Here is a 20,480-nt window from a genome sequence, read left to right on the forward strand (position 1 = left end):
TTCGGTCATCATTTATGCACCTTCATGCTGTCTGTTTATTCTCCGAAAGACAAAATTAAAAATGTCCATTATTAACGGAAGTCAACGAGGTTGACTTTCTTCAAAATATCTTCTTTTGCGATCAGTATAAGATCGCACGTGAAGACATAAGCGGGATGGAGGATACACTGGGCATCGGCCTGATATATAGTCTGGTCGGGCTGGTTGGCGTGCTGCATGGCGATGGCATGCGGGAACTCGTTGAGCATGCGCTGCTGGAACGCCTCCAGACGCTCGTAGTCATGACCACGACACACAAACTCCTTATTCTGCAGAACACACACGCACGGGAACACGTTCTGGTTAATAGTGACACCAAGTGGACTTGAGCATTACTGAAGGTTATGTAAGGAGCTTTATCTTTCGCTTACCCTGAGAAAAAAGGGGAACTTTTTCCCGTAGAAGCCCACCCTGAAGAACTCGGGCTCCAGTCTCTGCTGGTCCATTATTTTATCGTAGAACGACGCCTCCATCATCTTTAATCAACAGTTATATAGTGAGCAGAGATTTTGCTTATATAACATTTTGCCTTTAGATAAATATTATATTATACACCTTTATGTCATTTAGTTTATTCATCCTAAAGGTAACTTATGTTTATAATCCAAATCAGCAAACTTTTTAATTATTTTCAATCCTCTCCCAGATTTGGAAGCAAACAATCCGTTTTCACTACTGTACCTTTATGACAAATATATACGTGAATAAACATGAAAAACTCTCACCCTCATTTTGCTGAGGTTTCTGTAATCATAATAAGATTCGTACTGGTCGGCAAGCTCTCTGCACAGGATGATGCCGTTCTCCCAACACTGAGGAATAGAGAGAAGTATAACACCTGTTTAATTCATGAATTACCAGCTGGAGGCACTAGAGTACCATCAATGCTTTCAGCGCGAGTCTGACAAGTCTAGAGCAGGTGGACATGACAACAATCTCTTGAGGAAATACGCAACATTCTGTATAATATTGACGCAAAAATGCATCGATGTATATGCAAAGGCGAAAGAAAGAGAGAGACCTTTCCACGGTCGAAGTTCTGGAGGATGGTGAGATGGAGATGCTCCTTCCTCTGCCACTCGCTCTGCATGGGGTAATTGAGAAACTCTCGCAGGGGTCTCTCGGACCACTCGAGCAGCTCGTCGTACAGCAGAAGAGTGTATGAGGCCTCTGATCAAACACAATGATACATTACCCACAATCCATAGCTTAAGACCCTACATTTTTGTCTCAAAAAAGTCAAACTTTCATTATCTTAAAAGCATGTCAAACATGAACTTCTGCTACAAGTATATAAGATATTTGACATTATACATTTTTAAACTCTAGTGTACAACTTATGCTAAAAAATAAAAAACCTCCTACTCACAAACATGCTAATCTTTTCACAAATGCGTCATAAGGAACATTGTAATTTTACATCTCTTCATTTAAATAACACGAATTCATTTGGTTGATCGATGACAAAATGTTAGACCTGCGTGCAGTTATAAAGGGTCCCATAAAGAGCATCTGCGCTCGAGTACCTGTGTAGTTCTGAGCCTTCAAGTGCAATTCATACAGCTTGTGAATGTAGCGGATGTACATTTCTTCTTTATTCAGCTCTGTTTTGTAGAAGTTCTGCAGAAAAGGCGACAAAAGACCGAATGAGACTTGATCCTTTCTACACACACAGATGTGCTGTTGCTATAGAGGCACTCGGATAAAACGAGGAGTCTTGGAGAAGGAGTGCAGAATGCAGGAAGTGCAAATGCAAAATAAAACTCAAAGAGGCTTTAAGTGTTTGGTGCCCTTCTTTCGCCAGTGAATTAAAGAGCTGCATCGCTTCCCAGAGACACGCTGGTGCCATTCACAACACCTAATCTAGAGTAAAGAGACTCTACTCAGATAAGCAACTAACAAAAAGTCAGAAATCGTACTCGACATCTCTCAACTTATAAATCAAATCAAGAACGTTTTGTTTATTATTAACCATAAACGTGACAGACTACAGGTGTGACTTACCAGCAGACTGACAGTACAGCCAATCTTCTTCCCATCTACTTCCCCAAGTTTCATACAGTCCCTAAAAACAAACAAGAGTCATTTCACAGGCTGTCAGGATATGTGTGTGCTCGCGCGTGTGAGCTCTGCGTCACCTGTAGTCCAGCAGTCTCTCCATCAGCCGTGTAACCGTGGCGATGAGGGATATCCCGCTCTCTCTCCACGTCTCTCGCTCGATCTTCTTCAGCAGACTGACAGAAATCAATAACGCAAGAGTCATACAACATACAGTACAGCCCGCTTCATAACCCATCATGCCTTGCACACACAGACCTTACCGGCAGAACAGAGATCAGTGAAGCTTACCTAGGATACGGACCGAACAGAGGAATTCTAGTCCCGGACAGCAGAGATAAAACAAATTGATATTAATAGATTAATGTCAACAGCAGCCACTCACACCCAGTTAGTACAGTTAGTCCAGGAGGGGAAAAAAGGCATGTTTGGCATCACCAACAAAAAAGAGAATCGCTCGCATGAAAAGGCGCTTTGAAAACAAAAGCCAGTGGAGATTGTGCATCATTTTGAATCAAATGTAGGTAGGGATTGTGTTTGTTTTCAGACTGTAACTGGCGTTAACAAAAAGTCCTTTTCTTCATTGTAGATAAGAGTCATGTAAAAGTGCTGTAAAGCAGCTCAAATATGAACTTTTTTTAAATAACGCAGCAAAGCACAAAAGACAATGCTTGAGATGCGACGTTTAATGCGGGAAACGGCACAACACATTAAAAGCCACACACACATTCACAAACACACACGCTTAAATGAAAAGTTTATCTAAAAATGAAAATACAAGTTTTGGGTGAACATTGACTTCCATAGTAGTCTTTTGTCCTATGCGAGTCAATGGTTTCAAACTTTCATTAAAATCTCTTCATTTGTGTTCAGCACAACAAAGAAATGTATGAAGGTTTGTATTGTAACAACTGGAGGGTGAGCAAGTTAAGACTAAATTGTCCTTTTCCACAAATGCGCTTCCCAAACACAGGGAGACTGGATGTGACCGGTGCAGACGTCTTAAATCGCATTGATATACCAGTGTCACATGTTAACACCAGCTGAAACGGTGTCCATGTGTTGTGACAACGATGACACGGCAATCTAATCGGACGACTGATCTCACTCACATGCTGTTAAAGAGTTCTCTGTACGTTTCGTCTCCTTTCCCCTCTGACATCAGACTGTCAAGTTTGTCTATGAGTTTCGCCTCCACCTATAAACAATCATAAATATTATATAAAATGCTTAGTGTATTACATTATGTCCCGTTGTTGGTCAGCAGAGGGCGCTGTGTGACCTGTTTGAAGTTCCCGCTCCGCCGCTGTTCCCAATCCATCATGTCATGAAAGATGGGAATCATGACGTTCCTCAGGTCCGGCTGAGGAACCAGGGTGACCTCCAGGAATGGACCGATCATAGCAGGGATGAAGTTCAACTTGTGCTCTCCTGCGTGATAGAAAGTCAAAGACAGAAAGATAAATGAATCAAGGCACAATGAAGAACAATGTGAAAGCTTTGAGGTTTTACCTAAGTTCTGCCACATGCTGAAGATCTCACAGCCCATCATTACACGCATGTCACCGTACCTGCGCATGAACATCACAACAAAGAAATAAGAAAATAAAACATGCAACAATCGCTGACACGTCCATTGAAAGTTGCAATAATTAAACATTAACAGTGTTAGGATCCGCAAAACTCACTTTTCAAGTATTTTCTTCTTCTTGGATGCGGAAAAGGTCTCTAGTTGCAGGCAAGGCTGGTTGATGAAAATAACAGACAGACAGAAATACGAATCCCACACCTGAACGGAAACAAAGAATGACAGGGCCAACGTCACTGACAAACAATGTTTTGTGATTATAATACAGTAAGAGCTTCATAATCTCATTCATGAATGAAAACTAAAGCGGAGCACTAACCTTGTAGTCAAAGCTGTCATTGAGGAAGTTTTTTCTTAGAGCATCAGACAGGTAAAGTACGGTGGTTATGATGATACTGTAAATCGAACATGAAGAGATGCCAAAATGTAAAGTTGCTGTACATTAAAATATAAGAAAACAGATGATAACAACGTCATGTAAAAGTCCACGAAAGTAAGTGTCTAACTTGTTGGTGACGAGCCGCATGACAGACCAGTCTTTGGGGAACATCTCCGGCCTTATCAGAATTCGAAATACGGTGAAAATATGCAGGAGAAAATCCTAAAAAAGAGAAGATGAAGGTTTAGTCAGAGAATAAAGATGTAGGGTGTGTGATGGATGTGATGATAAATGAATCTCACCCTCAGGTCGTCTTTACTGGTAAATCTCAGCAAGAGTTGCTGGTAATGCAGATCCTTCATTTGCCTCAACAGAGCCAAAAGACAGGCCACAAACTCGCCCTGAAACGCACAAACACATTTAAGTTAAAAACATCCCAACAAAATCTATACAGGTGACTTACAGATCAGGGGTTGGATACACAAAACATTTTAAGAAGAAAATTCTGCTTAACTGACTTATTTTTTCTTGAACTTATTGAACTTTTCTTGAAAAACCTCGTAAGACAGTGTTTGCATTTATTTCTCAAGATTGATTTACAAAGCATGTATGTCTGCTTCTAAAACATGACAGAAGATTCAAGCACACACCGAACCGCCCATGAGACCCTCAACACGGATGAGTAAATTAGCATTGAAGGCCGGCATGCTGAGGTTTGCATTCACAAAACTTAAGAGCGCTGGGAAATCTGTCTATTGTACTCCAGAATTCACCTGCTGCATGCGTGGAGACGCTTTGAAATGTAAATCACTTTGCCTGCCGGGCTGTAATGACTCTTGCCCCCGAGGGCCTGTCTCTGTCTTTTTACGCCTTTTTGTTGCCCGTTTCACATTTTGAAATTCATGCTCTCGTTACATCCTACTAAAGCTGTGTTTTATCTCATTTTCTGACTCCGGCTGTCTGTGTCTCTTACCGTAACGTCTTGAACCTGAGGGCGGAGCGTGGATCCCGCTGTAATAGGCCGGTTTGTGATTTCCAGTATGGTCCGGAGTAACACGCCCAAAAGACTCTCCACGATCAGATCGACCTCTTTGGATGGAGCCCGCTCCTGCACACGCACATTGTATTGATCACATCGAACGGATCACACCAAAAAACCTGGAACTTGTTTGAAGGTCCTCTTACCGTGTCATCCTTCTTGAAAAGAGACAGCATGCAGGTGAGTATGTGCGCGCACATGACCAGATCTTTCTGCTCCTGCATGTACGCCTGCATCAAACGCAGGATCACCGGCAGCAGGATGCATCGAGACTCTGATGGAACGTGCAAACACAAGTTCACTTATGTCGTAATCCTTAACGCATTCACTTTCTTATCGGATGTATGTTTCAGAGTGTGTGTGTACCCGGGTTAGTGTACAGCTCGCTCTCTACGGTTTTGATGATGCAGTGTAACTTGACCGCCTCCAGGGGGCAGTCTGACTGGGCAGTGGTGGGGATGCTGCCCAGCGTCTCTCGGACAAACGCGGCCACTTCCCGGACAGTAAAGAGCTTGAGTAACTCGCCGTACACCGCAGGGAATGACTGCAGGAACACTGCCTGTGAAAACAGACAAATGGTCAACAAAGTGCTCTCAGAACACAAATGGAGATATTGTGGAGACGTACAAAACAGTTTTAATGTGTGTTCAAAACTTTAGGACACTTCAATTTGGGGTTACAGTACCGGCTTTTTCAAAATACGGTTATAATGGTTATAATTATTTTAAGCTGACGTAATCATCACAATTTCTATCGTGTTTTAGTAAACAATAATTATAATGTGTTCAAACCTATAGGACCCTTTAATTTAGGCCACCAGATTTAGGCCTCTCACGGTATCCGGTGTGGTTATCATGTGCAAAGCCTGCCGCTGGCAGTATTATCACGGTATTGGGCTTCTTTTTATAAATAAAACCTTCTTAGTCTAATTCATCTTTAATTTCGTTTTAGTTTTTTTGGTAAAAAAAAAATCACTTTTTAGGAACATATAGAAAGAAAAAGTTTAAATACGGTGTCTATCAAACTACATTTTTTATTAAATTTAGTATAAATGTATAATTTACAGTGGTATCAAGCGTGTAGTATTAGCACAGTATCAATGATTATGTTTTTTTATGCAAGCTTATTGACAAAACCGGTATATTGTGACAGATTCCTCTAAATCACATTCGTTTACTAGCAAGAATTATAACATCTAAAGTCGTGAAAACAAACATCATAGCGTTGACTAATATAAATTGTCTATTTGCAAAACAAAAGTCAACAAGAACATGTGCAACAAAATAAACGAACAATATCCACTTGCCAAAAAATATTGTAAACCAAAATAATGAAGAAATGCTAAATTACTTTAACTAAACTAAAAAACAATAATAAACAGTTTTACAAATAGACAAATCTGCGTCTCAATAGCAGCAAAACCAGCTCAATTAAGCTTCCTTAAAGTATAGATGAAACATAACCTCCCATACGTTTCATCTCCACCACTAAACATATTTCCATCTTTTCAACGTATGAGGGCAAACTATTGTTTCGACAAACAAACTTGCACACATACACACAATAGGCCGAGAACGCGGCTCATCGCAACACCTAATCCTGCTCTGTGAGGGTCCAGTGCTGTTTTATGGAGGGGTTGGAGTAAAGCAGAGGACTATGGGGGATTAGAAGAGCTCTGGCCTGCGTTCCATCGCCGCCTTTGTTCTGTTTCTATGAAGATTAAAACGAATCACCAATCAAATCCGACACATGGGTATTCAATTATGCGAGAGGAGGTAGTCGTACATCTCCAGATATATTCTCTTTTATTGTATTATGGTTGTTCATGAGTGTATTACTCTAACTTGAACAAGACCCGGGGCTAGTTTCAGCCTCAGGAGGTAAGCCCGGGGACAGTTTCAAACATCTGGCTCTGCGGAACAACACCTAAGATGACACTGGCACACATGTAGACGGAGGACTTGATGTTTAATCATAAAGTAGGCGATGCATTTTAACACAAAGAGAGATTTATTCTGCAGCCTTAAACAGAGCGAAATGTTGTTCTAATGAGACTCCCTCCATTAAAACCGCATCCTTATTATCTACAGTCTTTTGTCCACCTCGCCATTCATATTCATTTATTTACAATATTTCCTTTCCATTTTCATTAAAATCAGAGGTTATTTTTTCTGGTCAAATTTGGCTTTTCAAAGGGGGCACGTGGGCACCCGGGCACCCATGGAGACTCTTTGTAGAACACGAGCAGAACATCAAAACAAACCAGAACAAAAGTCAGCGTGACGGGTGCCTGAGCGAGCGACGCATGCGGCACAAGAAAGCCGGAAATGTGAAGACTTCAAAGCATTGTGTGAGTTTAAAGAGAAAGCGTTGGAAAAATGTCGTTGTGAAATATTAATTATCGCCCCCTATGGGGGCAAAATGTCTATCGAAATTAAATTAAGAGCATTTCTTGGGCAAATAAAAGCCTAATGCATTCTCTGCGCCTCTGCGGTCTCCTGTGATGTCTCACTGTCTGAAAGGACACTGCAGGTGTAAGACTGACAAAATTAACTGCTCTAATGATCAGAACACAGACTGTATTTCCGAAAATCCAACGGGTGATCTCATATTTTATATGAAAAACAGATCAGTAACTAAAGGGAGAGAATAATGCCGTGGTCACACTTGACTTGTCCCTCCATTGACTTCCATTCATACGCATGCGACGAACCGGAAATGCAAGCCCGTCTAACGATATTTCGCTGCGTAGCAAAGTTAAAGTTTGGTGAACTGCGAATTCACGTCACGCAAGTACATGAGTCCAAGAGAAGATCAAAACGTAACAGCGAGAGACATGTGAAAAATGGAGGAATCACACCAGCGCATTGTCGCACCACCGTCCGTACGATCTTCACATGCTCAAAGTCAAGTCTGACTGCGGCTTTAGATGTGAAAATATCAAGGTGAAATCCAACTCGTGCCAGGTATCTTCTCTCTCACCTGTGTTTGCGTGATGGGCCGCGAGCCCTTGCTCTCCTGCGACAGGAAGAAGCGGATGGACATGAACAGCTCGTGCATGCAGCAGCGGAACTCTTCCTCGTTCTGTCCCCCCGTGGCCAGCGCGAAGAGTCGCCGCGATTGGATAATATACTTGAAAATGTACTCCGTCGCCTGGGAAACCAAAAGAACATTACATTAAGGCGCAGAAAGCATTTTAAAAGAAGGCTAAATTAAGCATTCATAGACTGAATAAAATATGACGTGGAAGTCCCAGCGTGCACTAATATTTCATATTCAGAACATTACATATACAAATTGAAAAGCAGAAACAGAAATGACATCAGCGTGAGGAGCGGGATGTGCGTTCTCTCACCTTTAGCACCTGTCGGATGTGTTCCTGACGGTCCGCTTCAATAATCCGATCCACGTACCACTTCAACACCTTGATCAGATCCCTGTAGGAGGTGCAAATACACAACGTCAAGATTTAAAAAACAACAAACTGCTCAATACGTGCATAATCGAGAACCGCACACAGATTCATGAACAGAGACGTGAAGTGTTTTTCTAGATAAGGGATGAGAGATGAATCAGATTTGTGTGTCAATGCATGTTATGAACTTTCTGTGTGTTGGTTCATCATTTCGTCTGTACAGAACTGCTCTTTTCAGTCCCCCTTTGAATCAAACCTATGACCTTGGTGTTGCTAGCGCCACACTCACAGTCTGACTGACTTGTCATATGAAACTAAGAAAAGCGTGGCGTTTCTCATTGTTAAATGCACTTACCGGTACGACAAGGCTCCTGCAAAGTGGCTTTCGATGTAGGTATCCATGACCGGTTTGAAATGCTGAAACTTGCTATCCTGGAGCAGGTTTATGATGTGCACCTGAATGACACAAAAACGATGCTCAGTAAGCAAGATGTGCTAACGCTGGCCTGCTACAAGACAATTAAATATGACAAATGAATTGTTTCCTTGTGCTTATATAATGTAAATACAATGGGCTTAAACAGTATGGACTTAAACTGTGCACCAGCAGCCATGTCACCTTGTAGCCCAAGACTGGTTGCCCACTGGAGCTAAGCAGTGCTGAGCCTAGTCAGTACCTTAATGGGAGACCTGCTGGGAAAACTAGGTTGCTGCTGGAAGAGACCAGCGGGGGATGCTCACCCTGTGGTCTGTTTGGGTCCTTATGCCCCAGTATAGTGATGGGGACACTATACTGTCAAAAAGCACCGTCCCTAAAAAATCCCAGGATGTCCTTCGAATAAGAGTGGGGTGTAACCCAATTCGCCCATTCGCCAATATAGATCATGGCCTCCGAATCATCCCCATATGTACCAATAGGCTTTGTAACCCGGTCTCCTCTCCACCAATAAGCTGGTGTGTGGTGGGAGTTCTGGCGCAATATGGCTGCCGTCGCATCATCCAGGTTAATGTTGCACATTGGTGGTGGTTGAGGAGATTCCCCCCTTCAATGTAAAGCGCTTTGAGTGCCCAGAAAAGCACTGTATAAATGTCATTATTTATTATTATATAAAAAAATGTACCTACCAGACAATCGAACACCTTTAGTGCGTATTTTTGTGAGCTCTCATCCAAGATGCCAAAAAGCGTATCTAGTGTGTCCTGTAAAAACTAACACAAGATATACAGCTAAGCTTTGTAAAACTGCACCAATTAGAAAAAGATTACGATGAGTGACATGTTCATTAACCAATAGCACGGCAGACTTTTTGTAATGCCGCTGACCTTCACTATTTCTGAGCCATCGATCTCCTTCAGTTTGGACAGACTGTCGCTGATTCTCTCCGGGTGGGCTCTCCACTTCAGTAAGTCCAGCATATCACCTGCAGGAAACAGCGTGGGGTTTATTGTTACAGTTGTTCAATTTCATTTCATCCTGCTGGTGTAACAAAACAAGCAGATTACCGTTTTGAGTGAGCTTGGTAGAACAGAGGAAAGACGTGACCCAGAAGGATTCCTTAGTGCCTTTCATGGTTTGGTTGTTCCCGGGCAGATTGGGTTTAGAGAAGGGCAGTTTGAGGTAGCGTGCACAGTCTTGCAGGTTAGCGTTCTCCTCGCACTAAAAAACACGTATAGAAAACGTTTCATTGAATTTTATGTCGGCTGTTATAAAGTTGAGTGATTTTGCATTTTAGGCGAACTTTTCCTGTTAATGAGCATCATGCCATCGCTCCACGTTCGGTCAGCAGTTCTGCTCCCTCCTCCAGAAATACAAACAGCTGACTCTTATTCATTTTCTGCCATTAATCTTACTGAAACCGCTAGCATGAGGGTCAGCAAAAACTCCAAGACTGTGTGCGAATGCACCAGGCGTATATGACCAGGTCAACGGCACCATCCGGTGTTAATTGAGAATTGCGTAAATGACCGAACTAAAGCAAACCATCCTATTAATGTGCTTGTAAATAGACCACGAGCTCATAAAGAGTTTCACCGCACGTGTGCTGTATATGAGCTTGAACTTAATACGAATATTGCAACTTTAATGTAGAAATAACGTTTATTTTCTGAACGATTCGCTCCCCAGCACAGATCATTAACGTTACCATATTTCTTTACACTAAACGAACACAATTTCTGTCAGATGCACGGTGGATGTTATGTTGTTATTCATTTTGTATGCAAGTTGTTGGCCAATCACGACGGAGGTCATTTCTTCTATTTACAATAGAAGTAGCCTGTTTGATTTATAATATACAATAGAAAAAATGTCATAAATTGTATATAATAAATACCAGTTGAAGACCTTGACTAACAGCTTATTAAAAAGAGAACATTACTTATTAAATCCAGTTAAATAGGCAATTTAATGCAAATGTTAACCTTAAGATGAAAAAGTCACACCCATAACGCATTCATTTTTTCCTTTTTGAAGATATAAAACTAGCGCGTAGACTGATATGTTTCTGATGTCCGTACTTTATCATCGGGGGTTTAGCTAAATATAAACAGATGACTTAACCTATTGGTAAAAAATATTTATTTTTAAGTTTTTACTGAAAATGTCACACCCATAACACTGGAATTGCCCAAATGTAAAAAATGCCTCTTTTTAAAGCGGACCTCCTCTTAATTTATTTTAGTAATAACAGAAGCTGTGGTCAAAATATATTAACATGTTAAAATGTGTTTTGTGGCACTTTGATTGAAAATAAAACTTAATTTGTTTATTTGGGTTTCTTTAATAAATCAAATGTTTGTAACAACTACTAAAAGAGTCAAAGGGTTACAGAGACAAGAACACAAACAGGGACTGCTCCATGTGCGTGTGTGTGTGACCCCTTCATGTCCGCAGAATCCACAAACACTTCACAAGCTGCAATTACGAGAGCCCATAGCACGTTGTTAAATTGGGTGTGCTTCAGGGATGTGTTCTCAGACATAGTTATTTCATTTCTACACTTTTAATAGGGGAAACAGCCTTTGAAGGCCGCCTTGAAAGAATTTAACGCAGGCAAAATGAAAAGTGCCAGGCAAGACAAATTTTAATTCGTTACTTGACACAGTGTGGATTGTATATCGCGTTATGTTAGGTACGTAACATATTGCACGCGCACAAGATGTTTTGACAGCTGTACCTTGTGAACGATGAGCTCGTGGGTGCCGTCGGGCAGAGTCCGCCCGTCTTCCTGCATTAGAGGTATGAACGAAAATCCAAAAAGCTTTTTTTCCCCCTTGTCTTTTGCTGGAAAACAAGAAATATGTGCATTACGCCTTGAACGCTTTAAAATTGTACCAAAAACCCTGCTCTAGAGTTTTGCTTTCGGCAAATATCTCATTGAGTGTGAAAATACGGCCTTATGTGTCGGCGGTATGTCAAAGATGCTTCACAACTTTGTGTTTTATGTTGATGTACAGACATCTTCAACAGGAACAAACAACATTTGGCCTGTTCTTACTGGAACAGTGGCGAAACTCGAAACGGACGTGTGAGCCCCGGAACACGTCGACTGGGATGGGCAGCTTTATTAGCTCCGCCCACCGCGGACTGTTGTTGTGGTAAAGCACGAAGGTGTGATACTCGTCTTCGCCCGGCTCCCCCGAGCCCGTGGCCACAAACCCCTGTGCGGACAACAGAAAGAGAAAATCAACACCAGCAAAGATATGTGAGAGTAAAAGACCACAAACCTCTATCCAGTATACGTCTACGACTGATACGACCAACGGAAACGATCATTAATCTACATCAGATTTAGCATAGATTAACATTATTGCAGTGAAGAATAGATTTTCTTACAGCTCTTATACACAACTTTTTGGGGTAAAAAAATTTATTCATTTACATTTACAATTAAAAAAAACTGCCCGAGAAGTGACCTTGAGAATCTGTCCATCAGCGTCCAGCGCGTAGACGGTGACCTCCACGTTTTTCGCCACACTTTTCCCTCCTTTCTCGAATTCGCCCTTCTCCAGTGTTATGTAGAGATCATTTCTCATCTCACCTTCAAAAGATTAAAAGAGTCTTAGGCATTAATATATTTATGTTTACAATACAAACATCAAACTGCATCTAAGATGTTACAGTATATGTGGATAGGTCCTTGAATAAAAGACTTGGTTTACGGATGCAAGATTGTAATAAAAGACTTTCAAGTTCTTGTCTGGAGAGGTTATTACTCTCGTTCTGATTATGCCTTTAAGCCATTTACATTCATTGGTCATGTTTAAGATAAACAGACGAGCCAGAGGTTGTTTCGATAAAAAAATAAGTAGAGATGCATTGCGACCTGCTTGTACGGTTAAATAACCTCCGAATCACAAAATAAAAGTTCAGCGCTCCAAAATAGTGCAGCTGCATCCTGTGACTCATGACCAAAGCACACACAAAAAATCCTTCGCAGAAAGGATGCACTCACAACTCAAGTGTGCATCGCTCGTGCGTAGCCTCACTGAACCCAACACCTCCAACGTGATGCACGCACATTCACACAGTAGAAATGTCAACGTCAAAACTAGCAAGTGATTCTGTGCCACGTTTCATGCATCCGTTCTCACCTAATCATCCGCTCACAGGAAGTATATTTCCTGAATTATTATTTATTTTTTGTTGAGAGAGAAACGACATAAAAGGTGCATGGAAGAATGCACAGGTGCATGGTCCCGTATGCTGTGTATATAAAACACGACGAAGGGAGAGCTGTGCAACCCTATTAAGAATTATTACAAAAACAAGCACAATAGCATCGGCAAACAAAGGGGACAAAGAGCTTCCGAAACCTCAGTCGCAGAGCAGAGGAAGTGTGCGTTCCTGTGTGTGTGTGTGTGTTTAATGGGTTTGAGAGTGTGTGTGTGTGATCCTGTTTCAAGTTCAAGCGGAAGACATCAAACCAGTAGCCATGCCAACTAATGGACAAATGACTGTTGCTGTGGCAACGATCAGATATATAAAGTGAAGTCACTCTGAGTTTCCTGAAGAAACTGATTTGGTGAATGGGAAGAAATTACAGTACAGTACAGTACAGTACACACACAAATTGAATGAATCAGTCAGACATAAAGGACAGACTGCTCATGTTCATGTCAAAAGTCTAATGGACCGTATATCTGCATCTTTTTCAAAATGAGTTTCTTAAAAGCTCTAATGTGATTGGCTGGCTTTATTGAATTGTGGTGGGTCACAGTGCAGATGGAAAAGTTGTGTTTGTAAAGGAATTTATGAAAATGTCCAAAATTATCATTTAACATTTGTCTTAAAGCAGAAATGAAGAGCCAATAAATGTGTTGACGGCATCGACTGTTCAAAGCCATCGGAAACATTCTGTGAGGTTGGAAACTGTGGCATTCTGGGTAAACTAGTTATTTTTGTACCTGGCATGATAACATCAGAGAAGCCCAGCTTCCTGGTGATGGACACCCCACGGGTGAAGAGGACCATATATTCCCTCCTCAACTGTTCGATGTCACCATGAAGCAGCTGAAGCGCCACTGCCAAGCCTAGAATGAACCACACACACACAAAATTAATTATTCGACAAAAAGGAGCGTAAAATCATCTCATTACAAATGATTATTCACCGATTTAATGAACTTGCCTTTACTCAATGGACTGGCATAGGGTCTGCACTGTACGAAATGAATACTCACATGGGGTTCACCGGAGGGTACATGAATATGCATAACAAAGCTCAGATTACAATAAATATCCCTGATATAAAAGTTAAAGGACATTTTAGTTATGATTCATTGCCGTTCTGATTAGCCAGCGAAAGGTCTAGCAGAAATTTGGCAGAGTTTAACCGTGGCTTGCATTTTGGTAAACCGCAGTTTCTGCGACCTCACGCTCAGTTCTGCTTTTGTAACACGTCTGCTTTGTGAAACAGTAATAATGTTCACAGGTAATGAAGACAAAGTTAACGTTATTAAGGGTTAGCTTAAAGCAAGCATAAAGTTGATCATAAACCTCATCTAAAAGATAGCAGTTTGGTTTCGGTGTTGTATAATCATGTTAAATGGTAATACAGATTATACAGCGCAGGATATATTTCAGAATGAATCCGTTCCTAAGCTTGAAAAAAGTCTTCATCAATCACGCAGACAGATTTAGAGCATGTGTGCGGCTTTTGATCCAAACCAGACACCCGTCTATATTTGTTCCCGACCATGGGCGAAAACCAAATATTATTCATGTGTAGGAAAGAAACCAGAATGTCTATCATGACATAAAAACAAAAAGCAGATGAAATAAATCCTCTAAGACGGCTCTTAATTCTCCTTTAAATTGTTATTAAATGACACCCGATGCATCTCTATTAGGTCGTGCCGTTATTCAGCATCTAAAATATGTAGATCAACAGTCACACGCTCTTTGCAGATTTTCCATCTGCCGCCTGTTCTGTTCGGCTGTACATTTATCCTCAATTTTTATTCCTCCGGCTGTAAGAAACATGCAGGGCCGAAATTGAATTTATTAGCCAGCATGGCTTTAATTATAAGCTACCCCGAGGGTCCTTACGTGCGTATTCGCATCTAGAATTATTTACTTCTCGCGTCATGCAAATGAGTTTTCGCTGAAAGCCGTGCGTCTGTGAAAGTCTGATATATTGGTCACATGCTTTATGCTTGAAATGTGAGAAAATCCGGTATTCAATTTAGAAGAACGTTAGATTTTTGTGGCACTTGAAAGTCCAAACAATGTTTTTCTCACTAATAATCATGATTACATTTTATGACTATTTAACAAAATTCTTTCATCCTTTAAACGCGCTGTTTTTGCCTTGTTATTTTCTTTTATATATTTTAAGAATAAAACAAAACATCTGCACAAATGTAAATGTTGTGAAACCTTATTCATGGCTATTTCTAATCCATTTTTGGTTTCAGTGGATCAATATCATCGTCTCACCCGTGTTGGACCCCGAGAGGTTGTATCTGATGTTGACTTTCTTAATGATGTTGTCGTGAATTTGGCTCCATTCGCTCTCTGTATTACATCTGCGAAAAATACAACTAGAATCAGAAGACGGTTCACTCCCACAATGATACAGATACAAAGAAGCACAATCATCTTAACAGCCCGGAGGCTGACAGGGAGCCAGCTGATAATGTGTTTGTGAATGTGGACCAACAAGAGCCCGAGCTGAATAGATCTGTCTGTCATCTAGTGTAAAATAGGTCATTGTGTTGTATCATTACTGATTTTATACTCCAGTGACACTGGAAAGTTCTGGATGGTAACGTGAAAAGGTTGATGAAATAGTGTTTTTTATAAAAAGATTTACTTTTATAGTATCTAAGGTTAGTTAAATGATGAAAACCTCCTGAAATTTAAATCTGAAAATGAGGGTTTCTGGGAAAAGGGAGTCTGAAACCAGGACGTCTAGCCGATTAGAGCTGATTTGACAATCTGATGCGTATGCGATATATTAATATATATGTGATTTTGAGGTCACTTACGCATAGACCTTTAGCAGGTGGTCGTCTTTCGAGTCAGCTGTGAGAAGATCGGCTATACTGACCACCGCGCAGCCGAACGGACGTCTGTATTGCACATTACATATGTTTTTCTTCTCTCCTGCACCCATTCTTCCTACACACACACACGACACGAGCACACACAACTCAGTATTTGTTACGTTTTTTGACATCTATTATAATATAAAACATCACACAAGAGATGCAGCGATACAATATTTCTCCACCGATACGATTATTCAAAATGGTTTCTGACAGTTTTGTGGTTGTATTAATTACCATTATCTCAATTTTGAGGGTTGAATTAATATTTCTTAACTTTCTGAATGTTATTAATTCATATAGTGACTTTTAATATTGAACATGAAACGGGTGATGTTTATTAACATGTTATATAAACAGAGCACAAATTCATTGCATTTTCCTGATGTTTTTATTGACCGTTATGATCGGTGCATCTCTACATCACACATATTTTACCCATTCGAATGATGTGCACAACAATATACACGTCTTTCCTCAGGTCTCCACTTCCGAGATCCTAATCGAAACACAGATGAAACTTCATGAAGGATGACAATAATGTACCAGTGTGTGATTAATGAAGAGACTTAATCTCAGATCTTACCACAAAAAGTGTGCATTGTCTCTCGGACTTGTCGGGATACTTGGGCAGACCGTTTTTGTTGAGTTTAACAAAGAACCTTTCACTGTTGAACAAAGAGAGATCGAGAGAGAGAGCATTCATTTAAGACATCGAGTAAAAAAAAATGCAAATGAAAAACACAACTCGTCTCATTTGGATTACATTTACATGATATCAAATCTGAAAGGATTGCATTCAACGTATTTAACGTATCATTTACATACCATATCATTTTGGCTAAATCTCACACAGAACAAATGTTTATCGAGAAGAGATGCTGAGATGCCATGATAATACCATTACATTGGGGTTTGGTTTAAACCCCCGTCAACATTGTGCTTTTTGTCAAACTACTTTATTCGAATTAACTTCAGGGTTAAGGCTCTTGTGGAAAAACACATTGAGAAAGAGAGAGAGCGCGAGAGGGTTGGTTGAGGACACACGATACACACAACAGTCCTTCAACCACCAACCTCATAATCCAGTTACATGACTTTCACTGCTCTTAGATAAAGCTACAGCCAATAAATACATCCAAAAACAGAACAAAAGCCGAATGCTCCAACACACACGCGAGCCAGAGACTGGACCTTACAGATTCAATACACAAAGGGAAAACACATTCATGCACGGACTTGTATTGAAACATCCCTACAGACAAATGGCACATAATTAACTGAGTATTATTAAAGTCCCAGCATCCCGTCAACACATCCAGAAACACAAAGCCTGACAGGCAGCTGCAGGGCCGTGAAGAAGCGTCTGTGGACACTGGGATATTTCTATCAGCAAATATCACCACCTCCTTACATTTCCACAACGCACGCTCGGGCGGCTTTCTTCACATCAGAGAGAATTTGATATTTCCTCGTTAAATGCCGGGGATCGTAACACGACAAGTTCAAATGGGACACCGATACCTCCCCCTTCCCTCCGGACACGGCTGGATAAATCGACACGACGAGAAAACCGATCCCCTGTACGTCTGGGTAGATAAATTAAATGTGCCACAGAACGGTCTCTCGGGAACGGGGGATACCAAAAGCCTGTCAATCAACAGTCTGTATGCATTCTGTGTCGTGCGAAGAAGAGAGACAGAAAGACAGATAAAAGAAGGATCTGAAAGCAGCACTCAAATGTCTAAAGGAAAATAAATTCAAACGGGGACAGCGATCCCTGTCCGTGCAGGGATGAACGTAACGGACAAGAGTCCCTTAAAGGAACAGTTCACCCAAAAATTCTTAAGCTTGCAACCAAACAGTTCTGGGACACCATTGGCTCCCATAATAAGAAAAACTGCTTATAAATCTCTTTGTTCTGTTGAACATAAAAGAAGACATTTCAAAGGATGTAGGAAAGCAAACTGTTTTGGGGCACTTTTGACTACCATTGTCATTTTTCCTACTATGCGTTCTTCCAAAAATCTTCTCTTGTTTTCAGCAAAACAAAGAAATGAATACAAATTTGGAGTAAATGAAGACAAGATTTTTTATTTATATAAGGTTTGTAAGGAATCCTGGATCCAAGTTTTCTCCGAACAAATCTTTTAATATTGAAATAAATCAATTTCATCAATAAGTATTAAATCAGGAATTATTCCTTGAAATAATTAAGTTTACACATTTTCTCAACGCAACACAGAGATAAACGCAATCCAATATCTGGGCTAATAAATGTCATATGTATATATAAAATATAAACATTTTTCAATTAACTACAAGTCAATCGGTGAAGCAGAGGCAGGCTATACTTATTTTTCTTCACTCCATGATAGAGACGGAGACAAAAATACGAAAACACTGAGACAATGTGAGCTGCCAAGAATGTTTGAGGCCATAATTAACCATTAGATGAGATAAGTACGCAAACAAACACGCACAACAATCCTGTCATGGTCTCCAACTGCAGGTGTGCTTATTTTTTTCCCAGGAGTTGTTTATATTGTCTGGCGAAAGCCAGAAACAAATAAGAAACAAACAAGCTGGAAATACAATGACATTATGACTAAAGCACTTAGCCGGATACACGAAGGCAACTTTAACCAACTGAATACAAATGCATCATAAACAAACTTTTGTCACACAGATTAAGACTTTTTTAAATAGACGATTGGTTAGATGCCCACCTTAGTGGTTTGTTCTCTCGGCTGTCGTAGATGAAGAAGAAGACCTCCAGTTCTTCACCCAGATTTGAGCTCATCAGACTCTTCATATGGACGAACAGATGATGTGTGCTGACAGGAGTCGGAGTTTCTTTCTTCCGGTGTCGATGCTCCATCTATCCACACAAACAAAGTGACACGTCCAGGTCATTACCCACGGGACTTCTGATATTAAACGCCAAATATCATTTATTAAACAAGCTTGATTCTCAGTTAGCATTGTCCCATGAAGAATAAATAACTCTGTTATGATTCATAGTGTACAGATATCAAACACAAGTCCTCACTATGCTTCATATGGCCTCTCTTTTCAGCGTGCATTAATAATTAAATAAAATATTTGTAATGGAAATTCAGCAAATAACGCTTGAAGTTTAAAGCGAGATAGAGCTGCTGAAATGCATCGCATTCACAAATCTTTTGTGAGGACACTAGGCATGAACTTGCGTGATGTGAAATGTAAAAAGGTCAATGTCGGTGTTAATGTTAAGAGTAGTAATTTTTCACATAGTGGCATTCTGTAAAAAAAAGCTCTTTCCGCTATACCAGATGGCGTGGGAGACAGATGCCAGCGAGAAACTGGTACAACATGGCGCTATCAACACCAAGGTCACGGGTTCGACCACCAGGGAAAACACACACTAATAAAAAAGTAACCTTGTAGTTTTAATGCAATCTGATTTGGATAAAACAGTAAACACAGTATTCGCAGAACATGCCAGATTTGGATTGAAGCGCCTCTAACCGAAGCACACAGAAAAGGTGACATTATGGGATGCTTTTTTAGAAGTATGCATGCCTTCTCTTACTTTAAAGGAAACGTTCACACAAAAGCGAAAATTCTGTATTCATTTACACACCCTTGAATTTTTCTTTGTTCTGTCGAGCACAAAAGAAGATATGTTGAAGAATATACAGCGCTGGGGCATTTTGTCTACCGTTGTCACTTTTCCTACTATGGTAGTCGTGGTGGGCAAAAACTGTTTGGTTACAAGCGTTCTTCCAAATATCTTTATCTGTGTTCATCAGAACATATTTGGTACAACACGAGGATGTGTTCATGATGACAGGATGTTCATTTTTGGGTGAATTGTCCCTTTAACTAACGTTACTGTGAAATGTTGGTTGACACGCTACGGATAAAGTAAATCATATCTCATTCCTCTGCAGTTCCTGGCTCTGTTTTTCCACTCTTTGTCTACATTGTGATGTGCGGTCTGGTTCCTCTGCACTAATTAAAGACTGCGTGACCTGATTCACCACCACATTATTCATCAAAACACGGCGTTCGTGTCACACACCCGCACCCAAAAGCCTGCTGTTGTTCCTACAACTCGATCACAGCTAAACCAGATGCATCACAGCGCAAAATAACCCTAATAAATCAACAACTGGTGCCAAAATATTTACTTTTCCCCTGCAAAGTCATTCATCACAAATGAAGATCATTTTAAAATGAAAAACTCTTTGAAAGTTTCATGGGTGCTGCTACTTCATCTTTTTTTGTCTGTAAGTAAATAAGTTGAAAACACCCGTCCGCACGCTCAGCAGACCGCTCAGGGTCCGGTAACAGTGTCTGCCGGCGGAGGGTTATTACATCACATTACACAGCGTGAAGGGGTACACCGGGTCACGTTTAGCGAGGG

The 20,480-nt window shown here is 40.7% G+C and overlaps 1 protein-coding gene across 1 annotated transcript in view; it reads right to left on the minus strand.

The window, feature by feature from the left end:
* The window catches only part of dock4b (dedicator of cytokinesis 4b), a 56,821-nt gene that overhangs the window by 13,054 nt on the left and 23,287 nt on the right, over positions 1–20,480 (minus strand). The window contains exons 8-39 of the mRNA XM_079455012.1: positions 18,799–18,950; positions 16,656–16,737; positions 16,508–16,568; positions 16,010–16,142; positions 15,459–15,547; positions 13,925–14,050; positions 12,434–12,558; positions 12,016–12,178; positions 11,695–11,801; positions 10,022–10,175; positions 9,842–9,939; positions 9,644–9,727; positions 8,874–8,974; positions 8,459–8,540; positions 8,086–8,256; positions 5,470–5,662; positions 5,250–5,377; positions 5,038–5,172; positions 4,367–4,465; positions 4,192–4,286; positions 4,005–4,080; positions 3,786–3,886; positions 3,610–3,668; positions 3,380–3,528; positions 3,210–3,295; positions 2,178–2,273; positions 2,044–2,104; positions 1,566–1,659; positions 1,061–1,209; positions 765–851; positions 411–515; positions 167–308 (exon numbers count right to left, since the gene is read on the minus strand). Of these exons, the coding sequence (XP_079311138.1) occupies positions 167–308; positions 411–515; positions 765–851; positions 1,061–1,209; positions 1,566–1,659; positions 2,044–2,104; positions 2,178–2,273; positions 3,210–3,295; positions 3,380–3,528; positions 3,610–3,668; positions 3,786–3,886; positions 4,005–4,080; positions 4,192–4,286; positions 4,367–4,465; positions 5,038–5,172; positions 5,250–5,377; positions 5,470–5,662; positions 8,086–8,256; positions 8,459–8,540; positions 8,874–8,974; positions 9,644–9,727; positions 9,842–9,939; positions 10,022–10,175; positions 11,695–11,801; positions 12,016–12,178; positions 12,434–12,558; positions 13,925–14,050; positions 15,459–15,547; positions 16,010–16,142; positions 16,508–16,568; positions 16,656–16,737; positions 18,799–18,950 (3,583 nt within the window). The remainder of the gene's footprint in view (positions 1–166; positions 309–410; positions 516–764; positions 852–1,060; positions 1,210–1,565; positions 1,660–2,043; positions 2,105–2,177; positions 2,274–3,209; positions 3,296–3,379; positions 3,529–3,609; positions 3,669–3,785; positions 3,887–4,004; positions 4,081–4,191; positions 4,287–4,366; positions 4,466–5,037; positions 5,173–5,249; positions 5,378–5,469; positions 5,663–8,085; positions 8,257–8,458; positions 8,541–8,873; positions 8,975–9,643; positions 9,728–9,841; positions 9,940–10,021; positions 10,176–11,694; positions 11,802–12,015; positions 12,179–12,433; positions 12,559–13,924; positions 14,051–15,458; positions 15,548–16,009; positions 16,143–16,507; positions 16,569–16,655; positions 16,738–18,798; positions 18,951–20,480) is intronic.

Source organism: Barbatula barbatula, assembly GCF_947034865.1.
Source record: "Barbatula barbatula genome assembly, chromosome: 4".
Taxonomy (NCBI): Eukaryota; Metazoa; Chordata; class Actinopteri; order Cypriniformes; family Nemacheilidae; genus Barbatula; species Barbatula barbatula.